The sequence below is a fragment of the Brienomyrus brachyistius genome, chromosome 23, assembly GCF_023856365.1.
Source record: "Brienomyrus brachyistius isolate T26 chromosome 23, BBRACH_0.4, whole genome shotgun sequence".
In the NCBI taxonomy this organism is placed as follows: domain Eukaryota; kingdom Metazoa; phylum Chordata; class Actinopteri; order Osteoglossiformes; family Mormyridae; genus Brienomyrus; species Brienomyrus brachyistius.
This window is the reverse complement of record NC_064555.1, coordinates 9,137,032-9,160,012: the sequence shown is the minus strand read 5'-3', so window position 1 is coordinate 9,160,012 and position 22,981 is coordinate 9,137,032. Positions and strand designations below refer to the sequence as shown.

The 22,981-nt window shown below is 48.8% G+C and overlaps 1 protein-coding gene across 1 annotated transcript; it reads left to right on the top strand.

The window, feature by feature from the left end:
- Positions 1 to 5,676: 5,676 nt before the first annotated feature.
- On the top strand, positions 5,677 to 21,024 carry elp2 (elongator acetyltransferase complex subunit 2). Its single transcript, XM_048994135.1, has 22 exons — positions 5,677 to 5,847; positions 6,145 to 6,223; positions 6,318 to 6,400; positions 6,551 to 6,701; positions 7,278 to 7,355; positions 7,500 to 7,564; positions 7,664 to 7,730; positions 8,250 to 8,396; positions 9,090 to 9,188; positions 9,650 to 9,750; positions 12,989 to 13,120; positions 13,518 to 13,667; positions 14,196 to 14,387; positions 14,566 to 14,635; positions 14,817 to 14,912; positions 15,169 to 15,226; positions 16,126 to 16,198; positions 17,333 to 17,525; positions 17,996 to 18,117; positions 18,359 to 18,501; positions 18,957 to 19,070; positions 20,723 to 21,024. The coding sequence occupies exons 1-22, from the start codon at positions 5,716 to 5,718 to the stop codon at positions 20,880 to 20,882; spliced, it is 2,505 nt and encodes an 834-aa protein (XP_048850092.1). The 5' UTR covers positions 5,677 to 5,715; the 3' UTR covers positions 20,883 to 21,024.
- Positions 21,025 to 22,981: the final 1,957 nt, after the last annotated feature.

Genomic DNA, 22,981 nt, shown 5'->3' with positions numbered 1-22,981 from the left:
GCCGTGTTTCTTTTATCATAGACAGGATCACCAAACTGGCCGTGTGATATGTGCCCTGTTTTCCATCAGTGTCCTTCTCCCAGGTCCAGGGAAGTACTGCATGAGCTCGAGATGAAGCCTCTGGCACCAATTTTCTCAGTCTGATCACGGCAAACAGGACTCATGTGAGTCATAGAGAGAACGGAACAATTATGGCTGGGGATAGAGAGAGAGAGAGAGAGAGAGAGAGCAGCTGTTATGACAAGAAGGATAATCCATGTCACTAGGCTCCCCCTGCTGGTTGCCAGGAAGCACAGCTCTTGACCTTCCTACCAGGTAGAAGTGCCCAGGTGGAAAGCCCCCATCGCAGCATCTTTATTCATGTGGGGGGGGGGGGGGGGGGGGTGGGACTGAGCGTGCTTAATTACCTGCAAACAGCCCCTGCTGCTGAAGGCAGCCTGAAGCCTGCTGCTGCTAACAGCCACTAATCTGTTTAAATAGCTCTCGTTTGGTCCTGTTTGCTGTCGGGTCCTGAGGCATCTAAACTGCACAGCACTTCCAAAACCGAACCATCTGCGTCGCAGGGCTGGGGAAGCTGTTTTTAAAGGTGCTTTAAAGTCATGAGGAGCTAACCTTCATGTATCTCACAGTGTGTGATCTCAGAAGATGTACGAGGGTTTGCAGTGCCTTCACACGTCCATCTGTCACATTTGGCTGCTTTGTAAATAGGCCGATATTACAGATAGTTGATATATTTGCAAGAAAAGTTGCCTTCAAAATCTCAACCAAACACAGTATGGTGCGTAGCAAACATCAGCCAAAACCCTCAATCGACCAATCAAATTCTCAACCAAACTCGGAATGATCCGTAGCAAACGTCAACCAAAACCCTCAATCGACCAATCAATTCGACCAAACTCGGAATGGTCTGTATCAAACATCAACTAAAACCCTCAATAAACCAATCAAATTCTCAACTAAGATCAGTATCGTGCGTAGCAAACGTCAACCAAAACTCTCAATCAGCCAGTCAAACTCGGTATGGTGTGTAGCAGGTCAGTGATCTACGCCCATGTCCAGAACGTTGTAGTTTCAAACCCTGCAGTCAGTGGAGTAACAATGTCACCATTGAAATAAGTTTGTTAGCCATAGGATTTGAACTGCTGACCTTCCGATCACAGGTGCATAATCCACAGCCTTTTGTGATCATACTCTGTGAAAGTTAAAGGTAAATATTGCTGTACTGGTAATCTGGTAAGTATGTGTATCTCATGCACACATATTCTGAGTTATAAGCCATTTAATTTGTATTTCCTAAATGCCAGCCTGTAAACAGATACATTTTAAAACTCTCCTGTCACTGTTCCCACAATGAGGTGTCAATTTTCAGTTTGTTTATACAGCTTAATAGAATTTTTCCATAAAAAAAAAAATTCACATAATATGTCATTCAGACCCCCACAGCTGAAAATCTTCTCCTGAATTCGGAAATTAAACGCACAAGCCTGCAAATATGAGTTGACACTTCATTTAATTGTGAATCTGAAATGGGAGATATTCAGATGAAAGAAGGATTGATTTAACAAATTGTTCAGCCAATTGAGAGTGCGATGCTGGAAAAAAAAATGGATTATATGAGTTCTGGCAAATGTGCCAACGTGTTGTCAGAGTGCATAACTAATGGGAAGTAAAACCACCTTCTCTCATGCCAGCTCCATTGTTATGCCTTTTTTAAATGCTTTAATTACAATCTGCCTCAGCTGTTCTGCAGTGGAAAACAGCCTTAATTCATTTAATGACAGTGACTCCAGTGCAGGCACTTGGCTCAGGAATGAAGGACACGTGCGGATCCCCGACGCAATTTGTCACGCTGATGAGATCTCTGGCGGTGCTGCTGGGGAATTCAGGTGCAGCAGATCCTGGATACTTCCTGCATGCAAACGGCTGCTGTCATTAACTGACAGGGGGTGAATACTGTGCTTCCAAGCTGGCTGGGTAAGACACTGATGGGATACAGAATCAGGGTGATCCTGGAGACTATCCCAGGAAGCACTGGGAACAGGGCTGGGGAGACCCAGGAATGGGTGGCAGTCCAGTGCAGGACACACACACACAAACACACAGATTGGGTCTATACCTTAGTGGGAACTCGCCATTAGTTTCCAGTGGCATAACCCTAATCCCAGCCCTAACCTTAAGTAACCAAACAAAATACAAGACTTTTGGCATTTTTAGTTTTCGATTGCAGTCACAGATTTTTATAAAAATGATTTTCCGAAACTGAAAAAATGTTCTCAAAAGGTCAAAATAACAGGTTTTTTTTTTTTAATCACGTTCTGGGAACATTTGGTCCCCACGATGTAATATATACAAGACCACACATAAACACGCTAAGGAGAATTTAGAGTCGCCACCAGTAAACCTAAGTGCCCGTTTTTAAATATTCAAGATTCACGCAGCAGGTGCATTGGGGAACTCAGTTGTTCATTGTCTAAAGATAATGCGAAACGGTACAGACAGTGCAAAACAATATAGCAAGAGAAAACTCACAGACACAGGGAAAACATGCAGACTCCCATCACTGCAGGGGAGACTCAAACCCCCAACCCTGGAGAAGAGCTACAGTGTTACATTTACCCTGAGGCACCATACTGCTCCCTAAGTGTTGCGCAGATGTCAAAATGAAGCCTCTATCTGAAACCCTGCCCTTTCTGGCACGGGTTCTGCAGCTCGCAGACGAACGTGGGACGGTGCCAACTCAGAGCCGATGCCCACCCGGAGCGGTTTCCAGCCTGGATGTCAGCTCGCGTCCTCAAAGGCGAACGCATGGCCGCTGGAGCAGCTGCGCTCCATCAACACGCACAAAGCATCATTTTAATGGAAGTATCTGCAAACATCCCGCTGGCCTAGCGTGTCGTGCCTGGAAGGGCTTCCGGAAGCCTCTCTCAACAGCCAGATGAAGTAGACGCCAGTGGATGCAGTTTCCATGGACCCAGCATCATCTGCAGGACCTGAAGTTCCAGTCTTGTATTTATACAACATGATGACAGACTAGTAATGTTTCCAGAAAGAAGCTGCAGACTGCAGACCTAGGGAAAACATTTAAAGCTTAAGATGGATTATTAATGTATCTACTGCTTTTTCTTTGTTTTGTAGTTGTAAACTGTGTGTTGTGTATAACAGCGCATTTCTCTGCCGGCTTTCAAGCCAGACATTACCATGGCCGCATGTTTTTGTCCTGGCTTGGCCGTCCTTGTCCCCTCCACGCTGTCTGATTCGTCATTACCCTTTGTCCCCAGGCTCTGGCAGCAATGAATTTTTCAACAGATTTTCATCCCGTCAAACGTTTGACCAAACCGGCTGTGACAAAACTGTCACCGAAGCCTGGGGATGGCTGTCAGGGAACGAGGGAGCGGGCCCATCCCTGGTGCGGCTGAGAGCGGCTGTCAGTTGCTGTTTTGCAAAATTAAACTAGTCTAACTCTGTCACCGCTAAGGGCGAATAGGGAGGCTGACCTTGTAATCTCAATATGTGAGACTCCGCCCCTTCCTCTCACTCTGTCGCCAATAAGGGCGAATAGGGAGGCTGACCTTGTAATCTCAATATGTGAGACTCCACCCCTTCCTCTCACTCTGTCCCGGCTAAGGGCGAATGGGGAGGCTGACCTTGTGATCTTAATATGCGAGGCTCCGCCCCTTCCTCTCACTCTGTCCCGGCTAAGGGCGAATGGGGAGGCTGACCTTGTGATCTCAATATGCGAGGCTCCGCCCCTTCCTCTCACTCTGTCCCGGCTAAGGGCGAATGGGGAGGCTGACCTTGTGATCTCAATATGCGAGGCTCCGCCCCTTCCTCTCACTCTGTCCCGGCTAAGGGAGAATGGGGAGGCTGACCTTGTGATCTCAATATTCGAGGCTACGCCCCTTCCTCTCACTCTGTCCCGTCTAAGGGCGAATGGGGAGGCTGACCTTGTGATCTCAATATTCGAGGCTCCGCCCCTTCCTCTCACTCTGTCCCGGCTAAGGGCGAATGGGGAGGCTGACCTTGTGATCTCAATATTCGAGGCTCCGCCCCTTCCTCTCACTCTGTCCCGGCTAAGGGCGAATGGGGAGGCTGACCTTGTGATCTCAATATGCAAGGCTCCACCCTGGCGTGCATAATATAAATTGGAAGCTGTTATGTAGCTCTTGCTCTAATACTGCTTACACTTGTACTTCATGTATGTTTGTAATGTGCTGTTTGCCTCATTTTGCTTTGGCCTAAATAAAAATATGTTAATGTAACTAATTGAGAAAATCATGGCAATTAAAAAAACAGCTTTGTTTAAAAGTCAGCTGAAGAACTGAAGAAAATTGCTGATATTTCCAAATTCATTCCGAGTTTACATATAGACAGCAATTTAAAAGAAAAGTGTTAAGGAACTTTAAAAGCATCCATCTGGCACCAAAGCTAAATTAATATATGGGTGTGACTTCCTCTGTCAAAACATTTGCCTCTGGGACTGAAATGTGAGGATCAACCACAAGTATCACTCTCCTCTTAAATGGTATGAAGAAACAAAATAAATAAGGAGGAAAACAGCCCCCATAGAAGATGTGAATACCACCATAACCACAAAGATGTGGTTAAGGAAGGTTCAGTGATGCCATCAGCCAACGGTGAAAGTTGACATGCTCTTGAAGCCCGAGAGCATCATGTGACCAGTCTATTTGTGTTTGACCCGTGGGTGTGGGCGTGGTACTCCGTTGTCAAGCACAACCCGGCAACAGCTGGTGTCGGAAACAGGGGACCTTATTATTAACCACAATGAAACACCGGAACCACCAGAGGCAGCATCAGAAATAGTGCCGTAAACGTTGGACTGTTAATAACACGGAAATGTTGAATCCGGTTCGGCTTTGTGAGCAACAGAAACATTTTCTGTGGATGATGCTGTACGATATACTGGGTGATACAGCCATCCCCATGAAACGTTTGCTCAGTTGTACTCGAGAAGAGGCTGTCACTATTCATTTTAGTCCACAAACATTAAATCTGACAATCTCAGGACTAAATATGGTAACCCCATATGCTGATTTTCAGCAAACGTGCTTAAATGGAACTTTTTAGCTTAGTTAAATGAAGACATTCTCTTCCGTGATATGTCAGCTGGTATGCCGACTGTATAACAATGCTCTCTGTGAGCATAATTGGTTTATTTTAATTGCCTGATTGGACATTCCATCCATCATCAATCTGCTTATCCTGGTCAGGAATAGATCAGGAATCAAATCGATTTACGAGTGATTGTACCATTAACAATAAAAACATCTAGCCAAGGGAAAGGGCAGATTTTAGATAGTAGCGGTAGTACAGATTTCCTCTGCCTCTGGCTTAGGTGTCCTCCCACAGTCCAAACGAATGCAGTCAGTCCAACTGGCATTTATAAATATGCTATAGTGTATGGATGGGTGTATTTGTACCCTCTTCTGAACTGGCATCTCATCTAGGACGGCACAAGGCAAATGTGCACCCTGAATGGGATGTCACGTAATACTATTTTTATATTATATTATATTATATTATATTATATTATATTATATTATATTATATTATATTATATTATATTATATTAATGTGGTTTAGGTGTGCACCGTTTGGAGGACAGGGATTCAAAGAATATCCCAGGTACTTTCGTTTAGTTCGTTTGTTTTTCACGGTCTTTTTTCTTCGCTGCACCATTCGGATGCAGAATTAAAGATGGCAGCCGCCTTGGTCCAAACGTGTCATGTTTCTTGTTGCGCTAATCGCACTCCACACGTTCTTTCTTGGGGAAGAGGGGGTTTAATTGCTTTCGGAACGTGCAATTCTGTTGCTCTGTATGATCCAAAGGTAAAACTTCGATTTATAGTCCATTTGTTTTTACACGTGATACACTGTTTACATCTTGGAGTAGGTAGTAGTAATGTACTAAGGTAGTAATGTGTATGTCAAGCCAATGTGTTTGTGTCAGTTTTACAAGCTGAATGAAACGATACAAATTGTCACTTGAATGTTTAACGCCAAGAAAATATTGAGTTGACAACGTGTCTTTTTATGCAGTTGCAGTCTATGAACAAGTGAGAGGAAATGTTTAAATCGTTAACTGCATGTCCATTAAATATAAATGTCGCTGCCCTTGTACGTTAGAGAATAAGAATCATTTCCCTCCTGAATGGACATACTGGGAGGGTAAACGCGGTGCAGTGGGTACACAGAGAAGACTGTGGTAAGTTAAGCATTGGTTAAATATTATGTTTTTTTAGTGATATTGTTTGGGGTCTCGTCAGTCCTTTAACTGAATGATGATGGCGATGTGACAGGTCCAGAGACTCATCTGGTATCCGGAGGATCTGACAATCACATTATTGTTTGGGAGGCTCAAGATGAACAGAACAGTGTTCCGGTAATCTCTCCTAGTCTCATAGTAGCTGAGAACTGCACTTTGAAACTTTGTCATCGTTGATTAACCTCCGCAACTTGCTTATGTCTATAACCCTTTCTGTTTATAACCATCCTCCCCAGTGCCTGTAAGTACTCTCTTCCTGTGTTCCAGTTTGCCCTGTCTGCACAATGCCTGGGCCACACAGCCCCAGTGTTTGCAGTGGATGCCATTTACCTGAAAGGAGAGGAATCCTCACAGATACTCATAGCATCTGCTGCTTCAGACTCCACTGTTAAAATCTGGCTGTACCAGTGTAGCCAAGGTAAAGAACTCCCTGCAGTGTGATCTTACATTACCTGTACATTGCTGACAGTAGCATTTAGGGTTAAGTACCTCAACCAAGTGTCCGCTGGTGAATTGATTACTCTGGACATGGGATTTGAACCCAAAACCTGGGTTCTGGGTTTGGATAGAATCTCAGATCCCCAGCCTGCTGCACTTCTGCCCCCAGCACACTTCAGTACAGGTTAATTATAAAGCATTTTTCGGGGCCTTTGTCGCCTCGTTTAGGTTGGATTTTATTGCTGCCTTGTGCTACGTAAGTATGTCCAATAAATAATGTGTTATAGCCTCTAAAATACTTTAAAAGACTCTTGAAATTAAAAAAAAGAAAGAAATTTATTGTAATCCCTTAATATTGCCTGTTGAAAAGAAGAAGGGCCGTTGTGGGGGCCGCCCGTTAAGAAGGGCTAGCTGTGGGGGTGTCTGTGCCTGGAGGATGACGCCGTCCCCCTTGGCCAATCAGCTCCCACCAGCCCAGCGTGTCTGAGACCCTCTGCGACTGTCAGTCTGCTGATAGTTATTAACGTGTAGATTTTGCTTTCCTCTCATCCGTCAGTTCAGTGCCTGCAGACGATGCCCCTTGGGGGTGGCTTCATGATGGACGTGTCGCTAGCGCTGCTGCCGGACTGTGCAGGTAAGCCGCCCCCCTCCGGACCTTCCAGCTCCCTCGCCCCTCTCTGCCCTCGCCCCCGCTTTCAGTCTCTAAGAGGTGTGAGGTCGTGTTCTGCGGCGCCGCAGGGAGCGACATCTCCATTAACTGATCCGGCTCCCCTTGCAGTTCCCATCCTGGCCTGCGGGGGCGATGACAACAGCGTCCACCTCTATGTACAGCATGACAGAGAGGTAACCTAATGCTGCGCTAAGACAACATTAGGTGAAATTGAGATTATATATAATGTGTGTGTGTGTCAGTAACGCTGTTGGTCATTCTTTGGTGTTCAGTTTAAGAAGATGCACTCGCTGCACGGACATGAGGACTGGGTCCGAGGACTGGAATGGGCTGCTGTCGGTGAGGGCTTGTTTCCTGCTCTGTGGAGTGAAACGCTCTCAGCATCACAGACATCACAGACTAAAACTCAGCGGTGTGTCTAGACACTGTAGCAGGTGTCATCTATCATCCAGCGGGGACGCGTCTCCCTCTCTGTGTGTGGAATCTCTGAAACTGTTTAGATGCCGCACGCCTCTCAGAGGCGCCCGCGTGAAAGGGGAGGTCTTCCAGTTCAGAGCTACGCACCTTAACCCAGGATGACTTTCAGTGCGTTAGTCCTCTGAGCCTTTTACCATTGGCTAGTATGATTCTCAGGCCTGGTAGTGTCTTATTCGCAAGGCTCCACCCCTTTTCCTTAGCCACCCCTCCCCCCTCAGCTATGTCTCTCCATAATGCATAAACAGGCCTGTGCTCTCTGGCATCCCGGGTCCCTGATGAAACCTGATGAAATATTGCCAGTAATACGTTTACTGTCCCCTACAGCGCCTTCCATGCTCAGGTGCGCTTATTTATTTATTTATTTATTTATTTTTTTTGTAGAAGGGGGCATTTTATTGGCCAGCTGTGCTCAAGACTGCCTGATACGCATATGGGGGGTGTTCGCTAAGGGGGCTGGTGATGACGACGATGGCGGCGGTGAGGACGTGATCAGGCTGAAGGAGGACGCCTTCGACGTGAGAACAGACGGTGCGGCTTCCCATGGACCGTCGCTGCTTATCTGCTCCGTGTAAAATCAGTGTGGGATTAGAATCGCATCGGCACCACGAGTTAATTAGGACTCATCATTCTTACGGGCGATTGGAAGCATTTCCCTGTATTTCCCTTAAACACATCACAGTGAATAAATATGTTCGTTCCCTGTGAGTTCCCAGGTCACGCTTACATTTTTACTGTCTGTAGATTTATATTCGTGGGGCCATCATGCCTTTGCCTCTATCTGAAGCACGATCTGCCAGTGACATCCCAAGGGGTCACCTTCCTAAAGCGTCAGTCACGTGGCGGCTCGCTGTTTACTGAGCTTCAGGGTCAGCAGGTGGCGCCGTTGATAAAGCCGTGAGCTCGTAAATGAGAGGTGACCATCTAGCCGTGCGACTGAATACCAGACTGGAGAAGGGCTTAGCAGACATGCACTACATACAGGGAACATTACGTTCACAGTACGGTTATTCATCTATTTGATGATTTTATCCACGGCGGCTTAGAATATAGGGAAGGGTTAGTAAATCAAACGCACTCCCAAAAAACCCTGTTTACGTAAGGAATTCAACATGGTGTCATGGGCCTGGTTTTCGATAATCGGTCACTTTTAGTCGCGGTGCCACTCGTGGCGTGTGAGGACTGTGAAGACTCACGCCAGCATGTCGGCGTCTCCTACCACAGACGGCGCAGCCCTGCGATTCGCTGTGACCCTGGAGACGGTGCTCGCCGGCCATGAGAACTGGATCTACGGCGTACACTGGCAGCCTTCGGTCGTCACAGGTAACCAAGGCGACGGACGCCACGTTGTCACGGTCCTCGGTAGCCATCGCAAGTCGTCAGATTACACATGACGAGTTTCTCTGTAGGCCATCTGACCTGTCGATGTGGTTTTGATCTTCTCCAAACCGGTGGTGCCGGAACTTTCGCAGAACTGGCCCATTTTCAGCCTTTTGTTCTGTACAATGGTTTCTATGGTGTAACAGTGCTCTGATTGACAGGGACTTGCTTTATATCTCTGTTACAGTGCCACCATTTCTGTGTGATCGGGTTTTGTAGCATCGCTGCTCGTATCGCTCAATTGAAATCATTCTGTTTGTAGTGTGTCGCAGGCAACATGCCGCCTGTGGCTTGTGGGGGGGGGGGATTAGTACGGCATCCCCCTCCCTTTTCTCTTTGCTAAGCGTGCTACAGCACACCTGACTCTTGTCAGTCATTCTGTACTTCATACCTGTGTCCCCTAGGTGGCAGCGTACATCAACCCAACAGCCTGCTGTCTGCATCGATGGACAAAACCATGATCCTGTGGGGTCCAGATGAGGAGTCGGGTGTGTGGCTGGAGCAGGTCAGTTTTTGTGGGTGGGGGGGGGGGGTTAACATCCATGATTTTCTCTGTCCTCTTTCTCCCCCAATAGCAGGAGTTGCAGTTTTCCTGGTAACTTCCCTTCCCCGACATGATGTAAATATGACGTGTTCGGTGTGACTTTTCTGATTGGTCAGGAGCCTGTTTATTAAGCGGCCCAATCTGCTAATGACATAACCATTCAGTGTCTCAAATGCTAGTCACTATATGGTCACCTAAGTTGAAGACTGTAGTTGGACCAGATGACAGTATGGCGGGCAGTATGGGCTGTCAGCGGGTTGTGGAATGTTCTGGAGCTCGCTGCTGCCACTGTCCCCATTGTGGTGTGGTGTCCCGCGCGATGTGCGCCGGATCCGAGCGTCTTCCATCCTCTGCCTCGACCAACCGTGGGAAGTGGCCTAGAACCCGACTCGGAGCGTGACTGGCCTCGTGCGTCGGGTCTCTGCACTGCAGCTCCGCTCCTAGATTCACTGCTCTGCTTCTCAGGTGTTGAAATGGCTCCTCTGGACTCCATGCCCACTTAGAATTTCAAGTGTCTTGCTTTCCTCAGGACAGATTTTCCTGCAAGTTACCAAAGAAATTTGTATCTGCCTCTACAACAATTACACACACCCTACTGTCTATGTGGTTGGATGGTTATCAGTTCAAGTCCCGTTCTCAGCACATCTCCGTTGGGCCCTTAACCTAATAAAATGCTCCAAGAGTGCCGGATATATGGCCTGACCTTGTGCTCAGACCTCACCCTCTTCTCTAATCTGTATGTGTGTGCAAGGTGTGGTAATTTACAGACAAAGTCAGCTCTTTACAGCTTTCTCTGAGCAAACTCAGGCCATTTATTCTCCGTTCTGTAGCTGATTAGCTGAGGGTAACGTGCCGGCCGACTGCCCTCCCCCTAATTACCCCGTTCCCAAACAATGCTCGCCTCACAATAATTAGTGTAATTGGTCAGATTTAGAGGCAAGCTGGCAACGAATTGCTGAGGAAAACACAAAATCCCTCTAACGAGGCAACCTCCCGAGTACCCGCTGCGCAGGGACTGAAAGAGTTCCTGCGTCGTGGCGGAAAATCGACCGGCACGCCGGGCGTTCCCGGGGGGCCTCGGAGGTGTCAGTCTCTCCATCAGACGGCCGGAGGGAGGGAACAGTTGTATCAGGCAAATTAGCAGACACCTCTGGACCCCAGGCCATCCTTCTCCTCACAAACTCTGCGTAGCTGGGCCAGGTAATCGAGGACTCTGTAGTTAACTGACTAGGTAAATTGGGACAAGGATGTGGATGGGGATGGGGGTCAGTGCCTGTGGGCTATGCAGGGAAGCCTTGAGATAAAGCATTTGCTGGTTATCTGATGTGTTCAAAAACACAAGTGCCAACCTGAGGGTATCTCTTCCACTCGGAATAAGATGAAAAAGAGCCTATCGCTCATCGACCTCGTCACACTGCTCCGGTTTAACAACATCGTGTTTTATATGAAACTGGGAAAAAAGTCAGTTACAATAAAAAGTGAAAAACTCCTTGTAAGCAGAAAGGTTTTTTTTTCCAGTCTGTGCAGTTTCATTTGTAAACCGAATATTTATAACACAACTAAAGTACGAGATATTAATACTCCTACTTATTCCAGGCAGCTTGATAAATCTGACAGGAAATAGGGAGGACAGGCATTCAGGTTGTAAAGCTTCATTGCTGTAAAATGTTTGCTTCTAATTAATGTAGCTGCTTGAATATTTGGTTTTATATTAATGTGCAGTGATCCACCGTTATTTGTCATTCTTAAATATTTTGCACTGCGATCCTGAGAGCAGGGAGGGCCGGTCACGCTTTTCTGTGACATTCCCAGGGAAAATCATCCCAGGGAGAATGATGTCAGAGTAGCGCCTATGACGGTGGCAGGGCGGTTACTGAGAGGCTCTGCTCTCATCCGTCCCTTAAAACCAGCCTTAACTTTGCAAGCTGTGCTTCATCTCTTTATTTCTGCTGTGTGCTTCATGGATTATGATGGTTTTTAGCTATGAAATATATTGTAGAAATAGGAGAGGTTTCTCCTCAATGCCAACTCTGTATGATTCATGGTGCTTTTATTCTGGAAGCGCTTGAAAGCTTTTTGTAAATAACAGATGGATGAAGCGCACCCAGGATGTCGATGGAGCACGCGGCCGACATCCACATGGGTTTCTAGAATTTTCCGCGGCCATCCTGGGTTCTGTAAGCGGTGGGGCTCGGGCCCCTGGGCAAATGGTAGTTGAGGGTGCCTTCCTGCTGAAATCGCACGGAGCAAATGTGTCGCAGGAGTGTTCTCGAAATGCTGGGGTCGTTCATCTTAAAAAGAGTCAAAGGACAAAGGCGGATGGAAACAAGAACCCCGGGTCGATGTGGGGGGGTGGGGCGACCGTGGTGCTGTAAGATCCAGGGCCTGATCAACCGCCCCCCACCCTCCCCGCGGGCGTCGTTACCGCATCAAATTTAGAAAGAAGTATGAAGCAGAAAGTGAGGAAAGTAGGACTGGTGGGATGGATCTCTGCTGTGTCAGCCAGTGCCACTCGGCGGGGGGGGGGCTTGCCTGGATCCTTCTTACCGTGTTTACTGCCCTCTCACTATTTCCCAGACGATCTGCGTTAGAGGTCTCTCAGTGAGGCCTGGGGAGGGACGGAGCCACACCCCCAGGGTTGTTGTGCAGGTAGAAAAATCACACGGTATAAGTACGTGGCAAATATGTAAATACTTGTGGAGAGAGAGATTGTCTCCCTCAGCAGGTGTTGCTGGGGACAGCTGCTCTGAATGGTGTCTCAATACTCCATGCTGCCTCCTGCTGGCTGGGAGGCCAGCCTCCGTTTAGGGTGATTAAAGCCCCTGATAACAGAAGGCATTATCCCTTATATTTGGGGTGTAATTAGTACACAGTAGTGCTGTCTTTTCAGCCGCATATTTCACGTCAGGCACAATCCAGCCTGCAGTTCCTCTGAAGCAGTGACCCAAATTATGCGATAGTGGGGGCTGCTCTGAACTCTGCTGATGCTGACATTTTGGGTGGGGGGTTCCCACCGTCCCCTTGGCTCACGCTTATTACTGATTGTGTTCTTTTGATTTTCTCAGCAAAGTGGGGCACCCCCAAGCCCTCCTCCCCACACACACACACACACACACACACACACACACACACACACACACACACGCACACTCTGATGAGATGTGTCATGACCCGAAGTTTGCCTGCTTTGCTTCTCCAGGTGCGTGTTGGCGAGGTGGGGGGGAACACGCTGGGATTCTATGGCTGCCAGATGAGCCCCGATGGATCCATGATCGTAGCACACGCCTTTCATGGCGCTCTGCACCTCTGGCGCCGGGATGATGCTGACCAGGTGGGGGCGCTGTCCACCACAGCCCTACGCATAGCTTTGCAGTTAATTTTTTATGATAGTTTGTAACTTAACAAAGCGATGGTGTCTGTTCTAACATGCTCTCTGTCACTGCATTGTCTATGTGCTGCTGCGTATCTCAGTACCGAGAATGTAAGACCGTACTTGTCTTCCAAGAACGAACTTGCGGACCAATGAATCATGGGATTGGTCTCATTCGGCAAGGATGCACTCGATTGTGTCCTTGATATTTGGGTCCCGGAGCCTGACCAACAACCAGGGTTTTTTTCCATTCTCTCTGTTACTGTAACTGGTCTTTGGCAATGGAAGATGCGTGCGTGAGAACACAGGTGCGGTCAGGTACATCTACTGAGGTTCACCCTTCGTGTTTCCCCTCCAGGGTAACTGGACCCCAGGGGTGGTGATATCTGGACACTCTGGCGTGGTTCAGGACCTCAGCTGGGACCCCGATGGAGATTTTCTGGTCACTGTGGGCTCTGACCAGACCACCAGGATGTTCACGCCATGGAAGCGGGATAGGCAAGCAGAGGTAGCCCTCCCCTCCCAGCTCTCAGGGGCTCTGTGTCCCTCAGGGCACCGGTGGGCTTTAGAAAGAGCATCACTCTTCATAAGCTGTTATTGTCTCAGGCATATATGATTTTAATGGAGGATTCATGACTCCTGAGGGCTGTTAGCTATCTGCTTTGCCGAAGATTTATTTAGGCTCGATGGTTTTGGCAGATCTTGCTGGAATGTTGTTTCCGTAGTGGGTTGAAATTGCCTTTTGAGATCTCGGACAGCAAAGGCTTGCCAGACTGAGACTAACAGCGTTAGTGTATCTTTACCAAATTCCCCACCTTACGGAAAACAGTGTCTGCCTGATTGCTTTCTTTTACGTCAGGTAGCTGAAGCGTTAGAGACGTGTTTGAGAATTGGATCATTATCCTGCAGTTTTGAGCGAATTTTTTTTTGTTGCAGAATTAGAAATCAAGAAGTTAGCTTAGGAAGACATGGGTACTGTCTCTAGGAGGAGCTCTGCATGACCTGTATGCAGCCACATGCTCTCTCTGGTCCTCAGATGACATGGCATGAGGTATCCCGGCCCCAGATCCATGGTTACGACATGCAGTGCCTCACTATGGTGGGCCGGTTCCAGTTTGTGTCTGGGGCAGACGAGAAAGTGGTACGTGCGTTCCGGGCCCCGCGGAACTTTGTGGAGAACTTCGCGAGCATCACGGGCGTGAGCCTGGACAGGCTGCTGGCTGACAGTGTGAGTCCCTCCCTCCAGCCCTTCCTCAGTTTAAGCACCGCCCCCCCCCCCAGACTTGCTTTGGAACCTGGTTTTTATTCTATTCACATTTATCCATCGTCACGTGTGTTTCTGAGATGCACAGTACTGCATCATGAGTGCGATCCTGACCTTCGAACCGTGCGTTTATCTCCATCAGGAAGCTTCCGGCCTTCCGGAAGGGGCCAGCATTCCCGCCCTTGGCCTCTCCAACAAGGCTGTGTACCGAGGTGAGCCAAGACCTCCAAGACCCAATTCCACACTTAGCATTTTGTATTTAAGGGCATTTAATCCATATGCTCTGTTCTCGCGGCCTCCCTGTTCACTCATCACGTTCCACCATTTCTTTCTTACTCTGCTGCTGGGCACTTGTCCGTCTCCTGGCGCTGAGTGACCTCTCTGCTCCTGCAGGTGATCTGGTGCCCCCCAGCAACAAAGCGGAGCAGGACTACAGCAGCGTGTCGGATCAGTACCCGGAGTCTTACTTCCTCCCCCTCAGCATGACGTGTGGGTTCAGAAATCAGAGCTTTCTATTCCACCGAAATCCCAGATAGCATTTTAATGGGGGATACATCTGATCATTCGGAACATTTTTATTTCGCAGTTTTTTTTATGACGGAGTATAAAGAATCGGACATCTTTCGGGGGCCTTATGTTTTGGCAGGATTTTGGGCGGCTCTGCTGGCCGTATTTGCTCCCGGGCTCCGGGGCGGCAGCCTGGCCGACTCCGGTTAAGAATGACTGGCTCTCTCTGTGTTGACAGGTCCGCCCCCAGAAGACCACCTGCTCCAGAATACACTGTGGCCTGAGGTGCAGAAGCTGTGAGTTCCCCGCCCTCCCATTTGAGCAGAGTTGTCCCCACCTGTGCCGTCAGTAGAGGGCGCCGGTGCATAATCGGCGTACCTATAGAGCTTGGGATTGAATTTTTTATTTATTTATTTTCTGTTACCATACCCTCGTATCTGACCAGCAAGTGAATCACACCTGGGCCACTGAGTGTGGTTTGCATCCCGTCTAGAACAGAAGAGGTTGCACTGAATTAACCAGGTTTCATTTCGCCCCCTGCTGGTGATGATTAAAAGTGCAGGTGTTAAAAAAGCCCGCAGGTACTGTTTAAATGGCTCACTGTATTACATCTGCGTTCATTAATCTTCCCGGGAGTCTTGGCTGATTGTTCCATGGTGGTGTGCTTCCCTTTATTTGTTAGTGAAGCACCATGCAATCGGGGGTTTTTGGGAAATGGCCTGTTTCGCTTCGTGTCCCTAAGGGGGTGTTATGTCATGTGTAACGGCCGAGAGGTTTTCGAATCCAGGCCTCGAGTTCCTCGAAAGCACTGCTCTCTTCCAGTCCATCATACTGTCCTCCATGTAAACATGCTGGTTCCATGCAGACTGGAGACACCATGTGACATTTAGCTGCTGTAGCCATTAATCATTCAGAAGATTGATCGTTCGATCGATCGGCTCCATATTAACATTCGCAGGATGACGCAAAAGAAAATGTGTGTCTATGCTGTTTGCTGGGAGCTGTACAGGTGGAATATGGATTTTGAAATTTGTCAGTGGTCTAATAAATACATGTGCGCTCAGTATCGCCTCCTCCTGGTAGCCTAAGCACTCGCGGATTTGCAAGTAAACAACTCGTTTAGGTTCCCCAGGGTCAGCTGGCTCTGTTACAGCTCTCACCAGCTGCACATTTACCCCCCCCGTCCCCCCCGCAGGTATGGACACGGCTTCGAGATCTTCTGCTTAGCGTCCAACAGCGCAAAGACGGTGGTCGCGTCCGCCTGTAAGGTAATGAGATGCTCAGCAGGTTAGGCATTTGTGTGCAGGTTTGATATGGCATCGCCGTCAGGCATAAATGTCTGGTTTGACACCCCAGTCTTGTGACACGAGCAGGAAATTCAGGTGGTTAACCGGGTTCTGCTTTATTATTCCTGCTCGAGCTACGGGTTGCATCTGCTATCCCGAAAACAGGACGATTGCACCAGCAAAAGCATTTTGCACAGGTTTGAAAATCCAATAATGCGATCAGACGTGTAATATGAGGGCATTATAAACCCAGCCTGGAGCGTCACATGACAGTGGGGGGGGGGCGGACCCACGTCGAATGTGTCTCCCGGCTGTGCTGTAACTGTAGCCAGGACCCTGAGGCCTCGGACCAAGCCGGCTGACAGCAGGAAATGCTGTCGACTCGTTATGTGCAGTGAGGCGTGACCTGAAGCTGGGGGACCAACTGGCTGTCAGACGAGCTGCTTACATCACTTCCTGCTGGACGGCCCTTCAGATTCCCGTAAAGCGGAAAAACCACGAGCTGCTCCCACATGCTAAAGTCTCCTGCGGCTTAAACACTGTAATCTAGTCCCAGACTTATTAAATTTACCTTTACAGTTCTGGAAAACACCCATGTAACTCGTGCAAGAACAATTCCGAATCAAATCAGAGTTTTTTCCTTTTTTTTTTTTTTTTATCAAATATACAACAGTACAGCAGACAGTGGTAGATGCAGGCAACGAAATGAAATGAGTTTCCCCGACTGCTCCCTGTACCAAGTGATTGAAATATATAATGAAAATAAATTAGTACAATAATAATAATAGTAAAAATATATTTTTTTTAAATAATAAAACAAAATGGAAATTTGAAGTTCTTGATTAGCTGCTGAGCCCCAATGCCTGAGGGTAGATACTGTTGCGGAGCTTGTTAAAGATTTTAATATGTATACTGCACCAGCATTGGTGCATATTGAGTGTCCTGCAATAATATACTAATAATGTAAATGAAATATCATTTGTCATGGTCTGAGTGCCGTTCGGCCTTGAAAACAATCATTGATCAAAAGCAGGTTTTTGTTTTGGACAGACATAAGCGCCCGTTTGGGGCTGTGCTCCCACTGCTGTCTGAATGCTGGTCTTCGCCCCCCCCCAGGCCTCCCGGCCGGAGCATGCCGCCATCTTGCTGTGGAGCGTTTGCAGCTGGAGGCAGCTGCAGACCTTGGCTTTTCACAGCCTGACCGTCACGCAGATGGCTTTCTCCCCCGACGGCTGCTTCCTGCTGGCTGTGTCCCGCGACAGGACCTGGTCGCTATGGAAGCAGCAGGATGCTATGCCTCCTGCCTCCGGTATGACCCCTCCCCTGTCACGTGACGAGCCTGAGCCTGGCTTGCTGGGCCCTCCTCAGCCCCCTCGCAGCCCCTCAGACAGACAGGGTAGATCTGCTCCCTTCTCTCTCTCCCTTCTGTTTTTCTCTGTCTCTGCGTCTGCCGCGTGGAAATCTCTATCAGCCGGGCCGCGTTTCCTATCCCCCCATCGCCTGCCTAACCAGGTGAGACCAGCTAATCGTGGCCAGGCCAAATGGATCTGCCAGCCTCGAAATTGAGCGGCTGTCCCATATCGGCAGGCGTTCACCTACTCCCCCTTACTCCTCATAGCCGGAGTCTCTCTTTATTAAGGTTGCCTGATCTGGGGAATATAAATGTGGGAGGGGAGACAGGTGTGGCCGCCTCATTGGTCACGGAGCCCAAGCCCCGCCTCCGGGGGTTGGCCTTATTGAGATACTGCATTCCCCCAGTGACACCTTGCCTTTCTGTAGGGCCCACGTTCGCCCTCTGCGCCCACACAAGTAAGAACACATCGGTACATGCCCGCATCATCTGGTCATGTGACTGGAGCCCAGACAGCAAGTTCTTCATCACATCAAGCCGGGATAAGAAGGTAACGGCCAACAGGCCCAGATCCACTCACCTAGGTGTGGTGACGTTACTTGGAAAACCTTTCCAGGAGTTTTATTAATCACCATTCTGTCCTTTTGAAAGCATTTTATTGGATTGCTTAGTAGCTAAAGAGAGTCGTAAAAGTTTTGACTTGGATAAGCCTTCTTTTTGTTTTGAGGCTGCTCACTGGTGAGTTTGGGAGCTTGTGGGCGGGGCTATCTGACCCGATCCAACCCCCACAGGTCATCGTCTGGGGTGACTGCAGCCGCCTCCATGCCACTGGGGAAAGCAGCCCCGCCTCCCTCGGTCCCTGCTCCTCTATCCTGGACGTCGGCGACTCCTGCACAGCCGTCAGTTTCTGCCCCGTCTCCTGTCGCGACGACAGGTTGGCTATCGCCGTGCGGCTCCGCCCCTTTAGGTCACGCCCACACCCCTCACATCGTGCTTCGGACTGCGAGCGCGGCAGCTCCACGCGGCTTTTTCCCGTAAAAAGAATTAATTGGTGCGCTACGGCGCGCATTAAATCCGTCGATCGATTTCTGACCACTTCACTTTAACTGAGGTCGGCCCAGAGCGCGGAGCTAGTAAACAGTTAAAGCTGATGCGTTTATCCGCTGGAGTATTTCTGCAGAAATGAAATAACCCTTTTCAATTTCCCCGGACCTGCATGCTGCGTGTTATAAGGACTCGACACCATTACGTTTGATATATCCGCAGTGTGTGGCACTAATAGACTGAGTTTCTGTAAAGTCCACGTTTGGAGTTGTTGCGAGCAAAGGCCGGTTCCTTCCTTCTTGGCTTTCTTTCTGTGGTCACCCTCTTATGTTTGTCTTGCCCCAGTTACCTCCTGGCTGTGGGACTGGAGAGCGGGAGAATCGCGCTGTTTATGTGGAGCCCCCCGACAGACCCCTCTGCTGGAGAAGACTGGACCGCATGTGGAGAGCTGGACAGCTCGTATCCTTGGCTCCCTGGAAGCAGTGCGGTCGCTGCCACTTGAGTCCCCTGTCTACCCTCCGTGTGGCCCCCCGACCTTTCGACACGCCTGTTTTACTCCGCCATCTGCACTCCATGATTATCCAATTAATCGTGTATTGTATGGTGGTGATGGGAGGGAGAATCTGTGGTCAGGTGGCCGGGGGTCCGTGCAGGGGATGCTGGAGGTCATGTGACCTGTACTGCTATTTGGACAGGCAGAGCATAGGCCAGACCAGGGGTCCTCAGCTACCCCTGCCTGTTATGGCTGTTGGTATGTTATCGGTCGTGACCAACCCTGTCAACCCTGTGGGCAGTGGTGTCTTAATGGTTAGGGAATCGCATTTGTCATTGAAAGATTGCAGGTTTGAATCCCCGATCAGCAAGGCACCACTGAGGTACCCTGAGCAAGGTACCGCCCCCAAGCACTGCTCCCCGGGCACTGAATTAGCTGCCCCCTGCTATGTCACATATGGGTTAAATGCAGAGGACACATTTCATTGTTGTGCACTGTGTGCTGTGGTGTGTCAACTATGACCACTGATCACCTAATTCTAATTCAGCCCAGTCAAACGATCTCTCCCAGATGTAGGTTCCGAATCCGGTTCACTGACATGGTCATTTACAGGGCTGTCTTTGACCCCAAACAAAGCAAGAGGAGCTGGAGAAGCGTTTGAACCCCACCCTGAGGCTGCAGAGAGACCACCCCCAGATTTAATGCAGTGTGGCAGTGTTGTTATCTTATCTCAATTTAAACAGGAATAACACTAAATGAAAGTCACACTTCATTATGTGCAACCTACTTCATTTAGCAATCATCGACACAAAAAACTATTAACTAAACATGCTTAGAGCTTAAGTCACTGGTTACTGCTGCTGTGCCAAGAGTCTCTGGCTAATTTCTTGGAAGAAACATGATTTTTTTGGGGGTAAAATAGGACATCGCTACAAGATGAATAGCAAAAAAAAAAAAGAAGAAAAATGAGGTCATTTGTTTTAGCACTTGGAAGTTAAGTGGTCTGTACCCTCAAGATTCCGGAGTTTTCTTCCAAAGGACAGAGGCTGTTTAAGAATGTATCGTTAGCTGTGTAGCGCAGTGCTCTTGGCCCAGACGCGCTCGCCGCTCGCGTGGAGCTCTCCAGTGGCGACGACACACTCTGCTGAGCGACGGCTGCGAGCTGGAATTACTTGGCTCACTGGATGCAGTGTTTGGACAGAGGTGCCTCTTAAGTGTCCCACTCGCCTGTTTGCCACTGCCTCCGGGAAGTTTGTATATAGCTTTTCTGTCCTGCAGTGTGACCTGCTTCACTGCCTTATTTGGAAATATCAGGAGCAGCCTTTTGGTAATTAAGTTCAGCATTTAAAGGCCCCTCTCTCAATCTTAATGACACACACACACACACACACACACACACACACAGCCTTCCCCTTTGGTTTATCAGTAGAACATGGTTTGAAATATGCTTAGCAGACCAGTGTTTGCTGTCATTGGTTGGTTCATAGTGAGTAGGAGGGGCTAAAGTCTCATTGGTTAACTTGGACCCAGGACCGTGGTCTGTTGTAGAGCGAGGTGGGGGGTAACCACGTCTGTCCAGATTTTGTACCGTTCCTCCTTAATGCCACACCCCCTCCAGCCAAAGTCACACCCTGACGGTGAAGAGACTCCGCTGGAGACCCAGGAGGGGGCGGGCCGGCCATGAGGACGAGGCTGGGGACAGTGGCTGGCTCCAGCTAGCCAGTGCTGGTGCAGACCACTCCGTCAAAATATTCAATGTCAACAGCCTGGCTCTGTAGGGCTCTGCTCTCTGCTGGCAGAGGTCACGGTCTCGTCGGGCCAGATCTACGGACATTTTAGAAAATACCAGAATATCCCTGGTTGGGACTAAGCCAGTTTTGTATATTGTGAAGCAGGAAAATAAATCAAAGGTTATGTAAATATGACTGGAACCCTTATTTCTAGATGGTCGTACAGGGACTGGAGGTGAGGTGCAGTAGGACAGTAAAATGGCAGTTGATGGAGGAGAAACCACTGTGGTGGTAAAAATAGTCAGATTGGGTAAAAATGTAGCAGAGGAACTTCGACCTCTGATATCTGGACGTGGCTTGGAAAGTGGGTAGAGGGAGGTCGGTTTACTGCTCAAAACTCCAGTACCGGGTCCAGCAGAAGCAGCGCACACTCACACCTGCCCAAGGGCTGTGGGAAAAATGACCACCCAGGAATAGCCAATCAGCTTTTGAGTTCTGAGATATGGATCCTGGGTGATTAAAGGCCAGCTGACTTAATTAATCATCGTTTGCAGGTGATGGCGCCGAGTGCTGTGGTAGCGTCCTGTGAGTCACGGGAGATTGAAAATTGAAGTTAGCCTTTGCTAATCCCAGGTGTGTTATGTGTGGCTTAATATGTGACGGAGGTGGCGAGGTGGATGGAGACGAGGCGGATGGAGGAGCCGGAGTCCTGTCTGCTGCAGCCACAGCGAGGCGTCCCCTGTGAGATCCCGTCACCCATCGCACATTTTCCAGTCCCGCTTTTCGGTTAGGTCACCTTCTAAGGCTTTAGCTCTAGGTGGTCGTCTCACACAGACACTGAACATCAAGCTGTCAGCTAAGACGGTTTGATATCGGGTCCGGAGTGTCGCTGGTGTCCTGCCCCCTGTAGGGAGTGGTATCGCAGCTTGCTACTTACCTCCTTCCTGTTTGGCTGTTAGGAGACACACCTCTGTTCCCAGAACAGCCATAGTGGGGGAAATTCTTTGTGCTCACGACTGGCTGACTCATGACATTTAAGCTTGAGCCTGGACGCCCTGGCAGATAATGGAGCCCAAGGTGACATTTTACCAGGGGACCTAGAATATCTATCTACGCCCCCGCTTTTAAGGTTAAGATCCCCAGCATTTGCTAATCTTTTCTCACTGCCTCTCCCAGTCATGCTAATTATCATTAGTTGTCAGAAGGTCATCAGAAGGCCGACATCCACATTGGTCTGTGCCCCCCGTGCATCATTAAAATGTCGCACCACACTTAAACGTTGTTTATCGAATGACGATTGGAGCATTACTGCAGTGGCCGTAGCGCATCCCCTTAAATTGGACCGGTTGCAGAGCGAAGCTCCGAGTTCAGCTGTTTCTCAGGGTGGCAGTGGAGACGCTTATTACCCCCCGTGGAAATGAGAATGGAAATCGATGCCATCTTCTGGCTCCATGTGGTCACAGCTGAGAGCATCACGGACACCATTAGGTTCCTCCTCTGGGAGCTGCTGCATCTTTCAGGTCCTTTGGGCTATGCTGTGGTACATAAATGTCATCTTGACTGAAAGGGGTGCTGGATTAATTTTATGCATCTTCTGGTTATGAGATGGTCGATGTCAGATAGGTGTTATGCCTGTGAAGGCACCTAGTAGGGACTAATCCTGCACACGAGGGGCCTCTCAAGACTTAGGGGTCCATTAAATGAGTCGGGAGCCTTGGTAAGAACTGAAATCTTGGTGAAATGTGCACAGGCTTGTCCTGGGTATTGACTCCTGACTCCAGCGTCTGATTGGTCAGATTGCTGCAAGCTCAGTTACATCATTGCAGGTCACCTGACTCTTGGCAGCATATGTCTTCCTGACACTCATTCAGACCATCTAGCGCCGACATAATAAACATGTCAGCGTGACCAAAGCTTTGCCTTACCAGGGCAGTATTCGCGCATCATGCATAGTTGTGTTTCCATTGTTTCCCATTTTGGATATTAGACTCGAGCCTGGATGATGCTCACATGCCATCACATGTACGTGTTTTTTTTGTTCTCTTCTGCTGGCAGCTTTCTCTGTTTCTCAGAGACCGTCACCATGACCATCTAAAGCGGTGAGCTGATTACAGATCAGCACTGACTGAAATACTGAACTTCCTTCA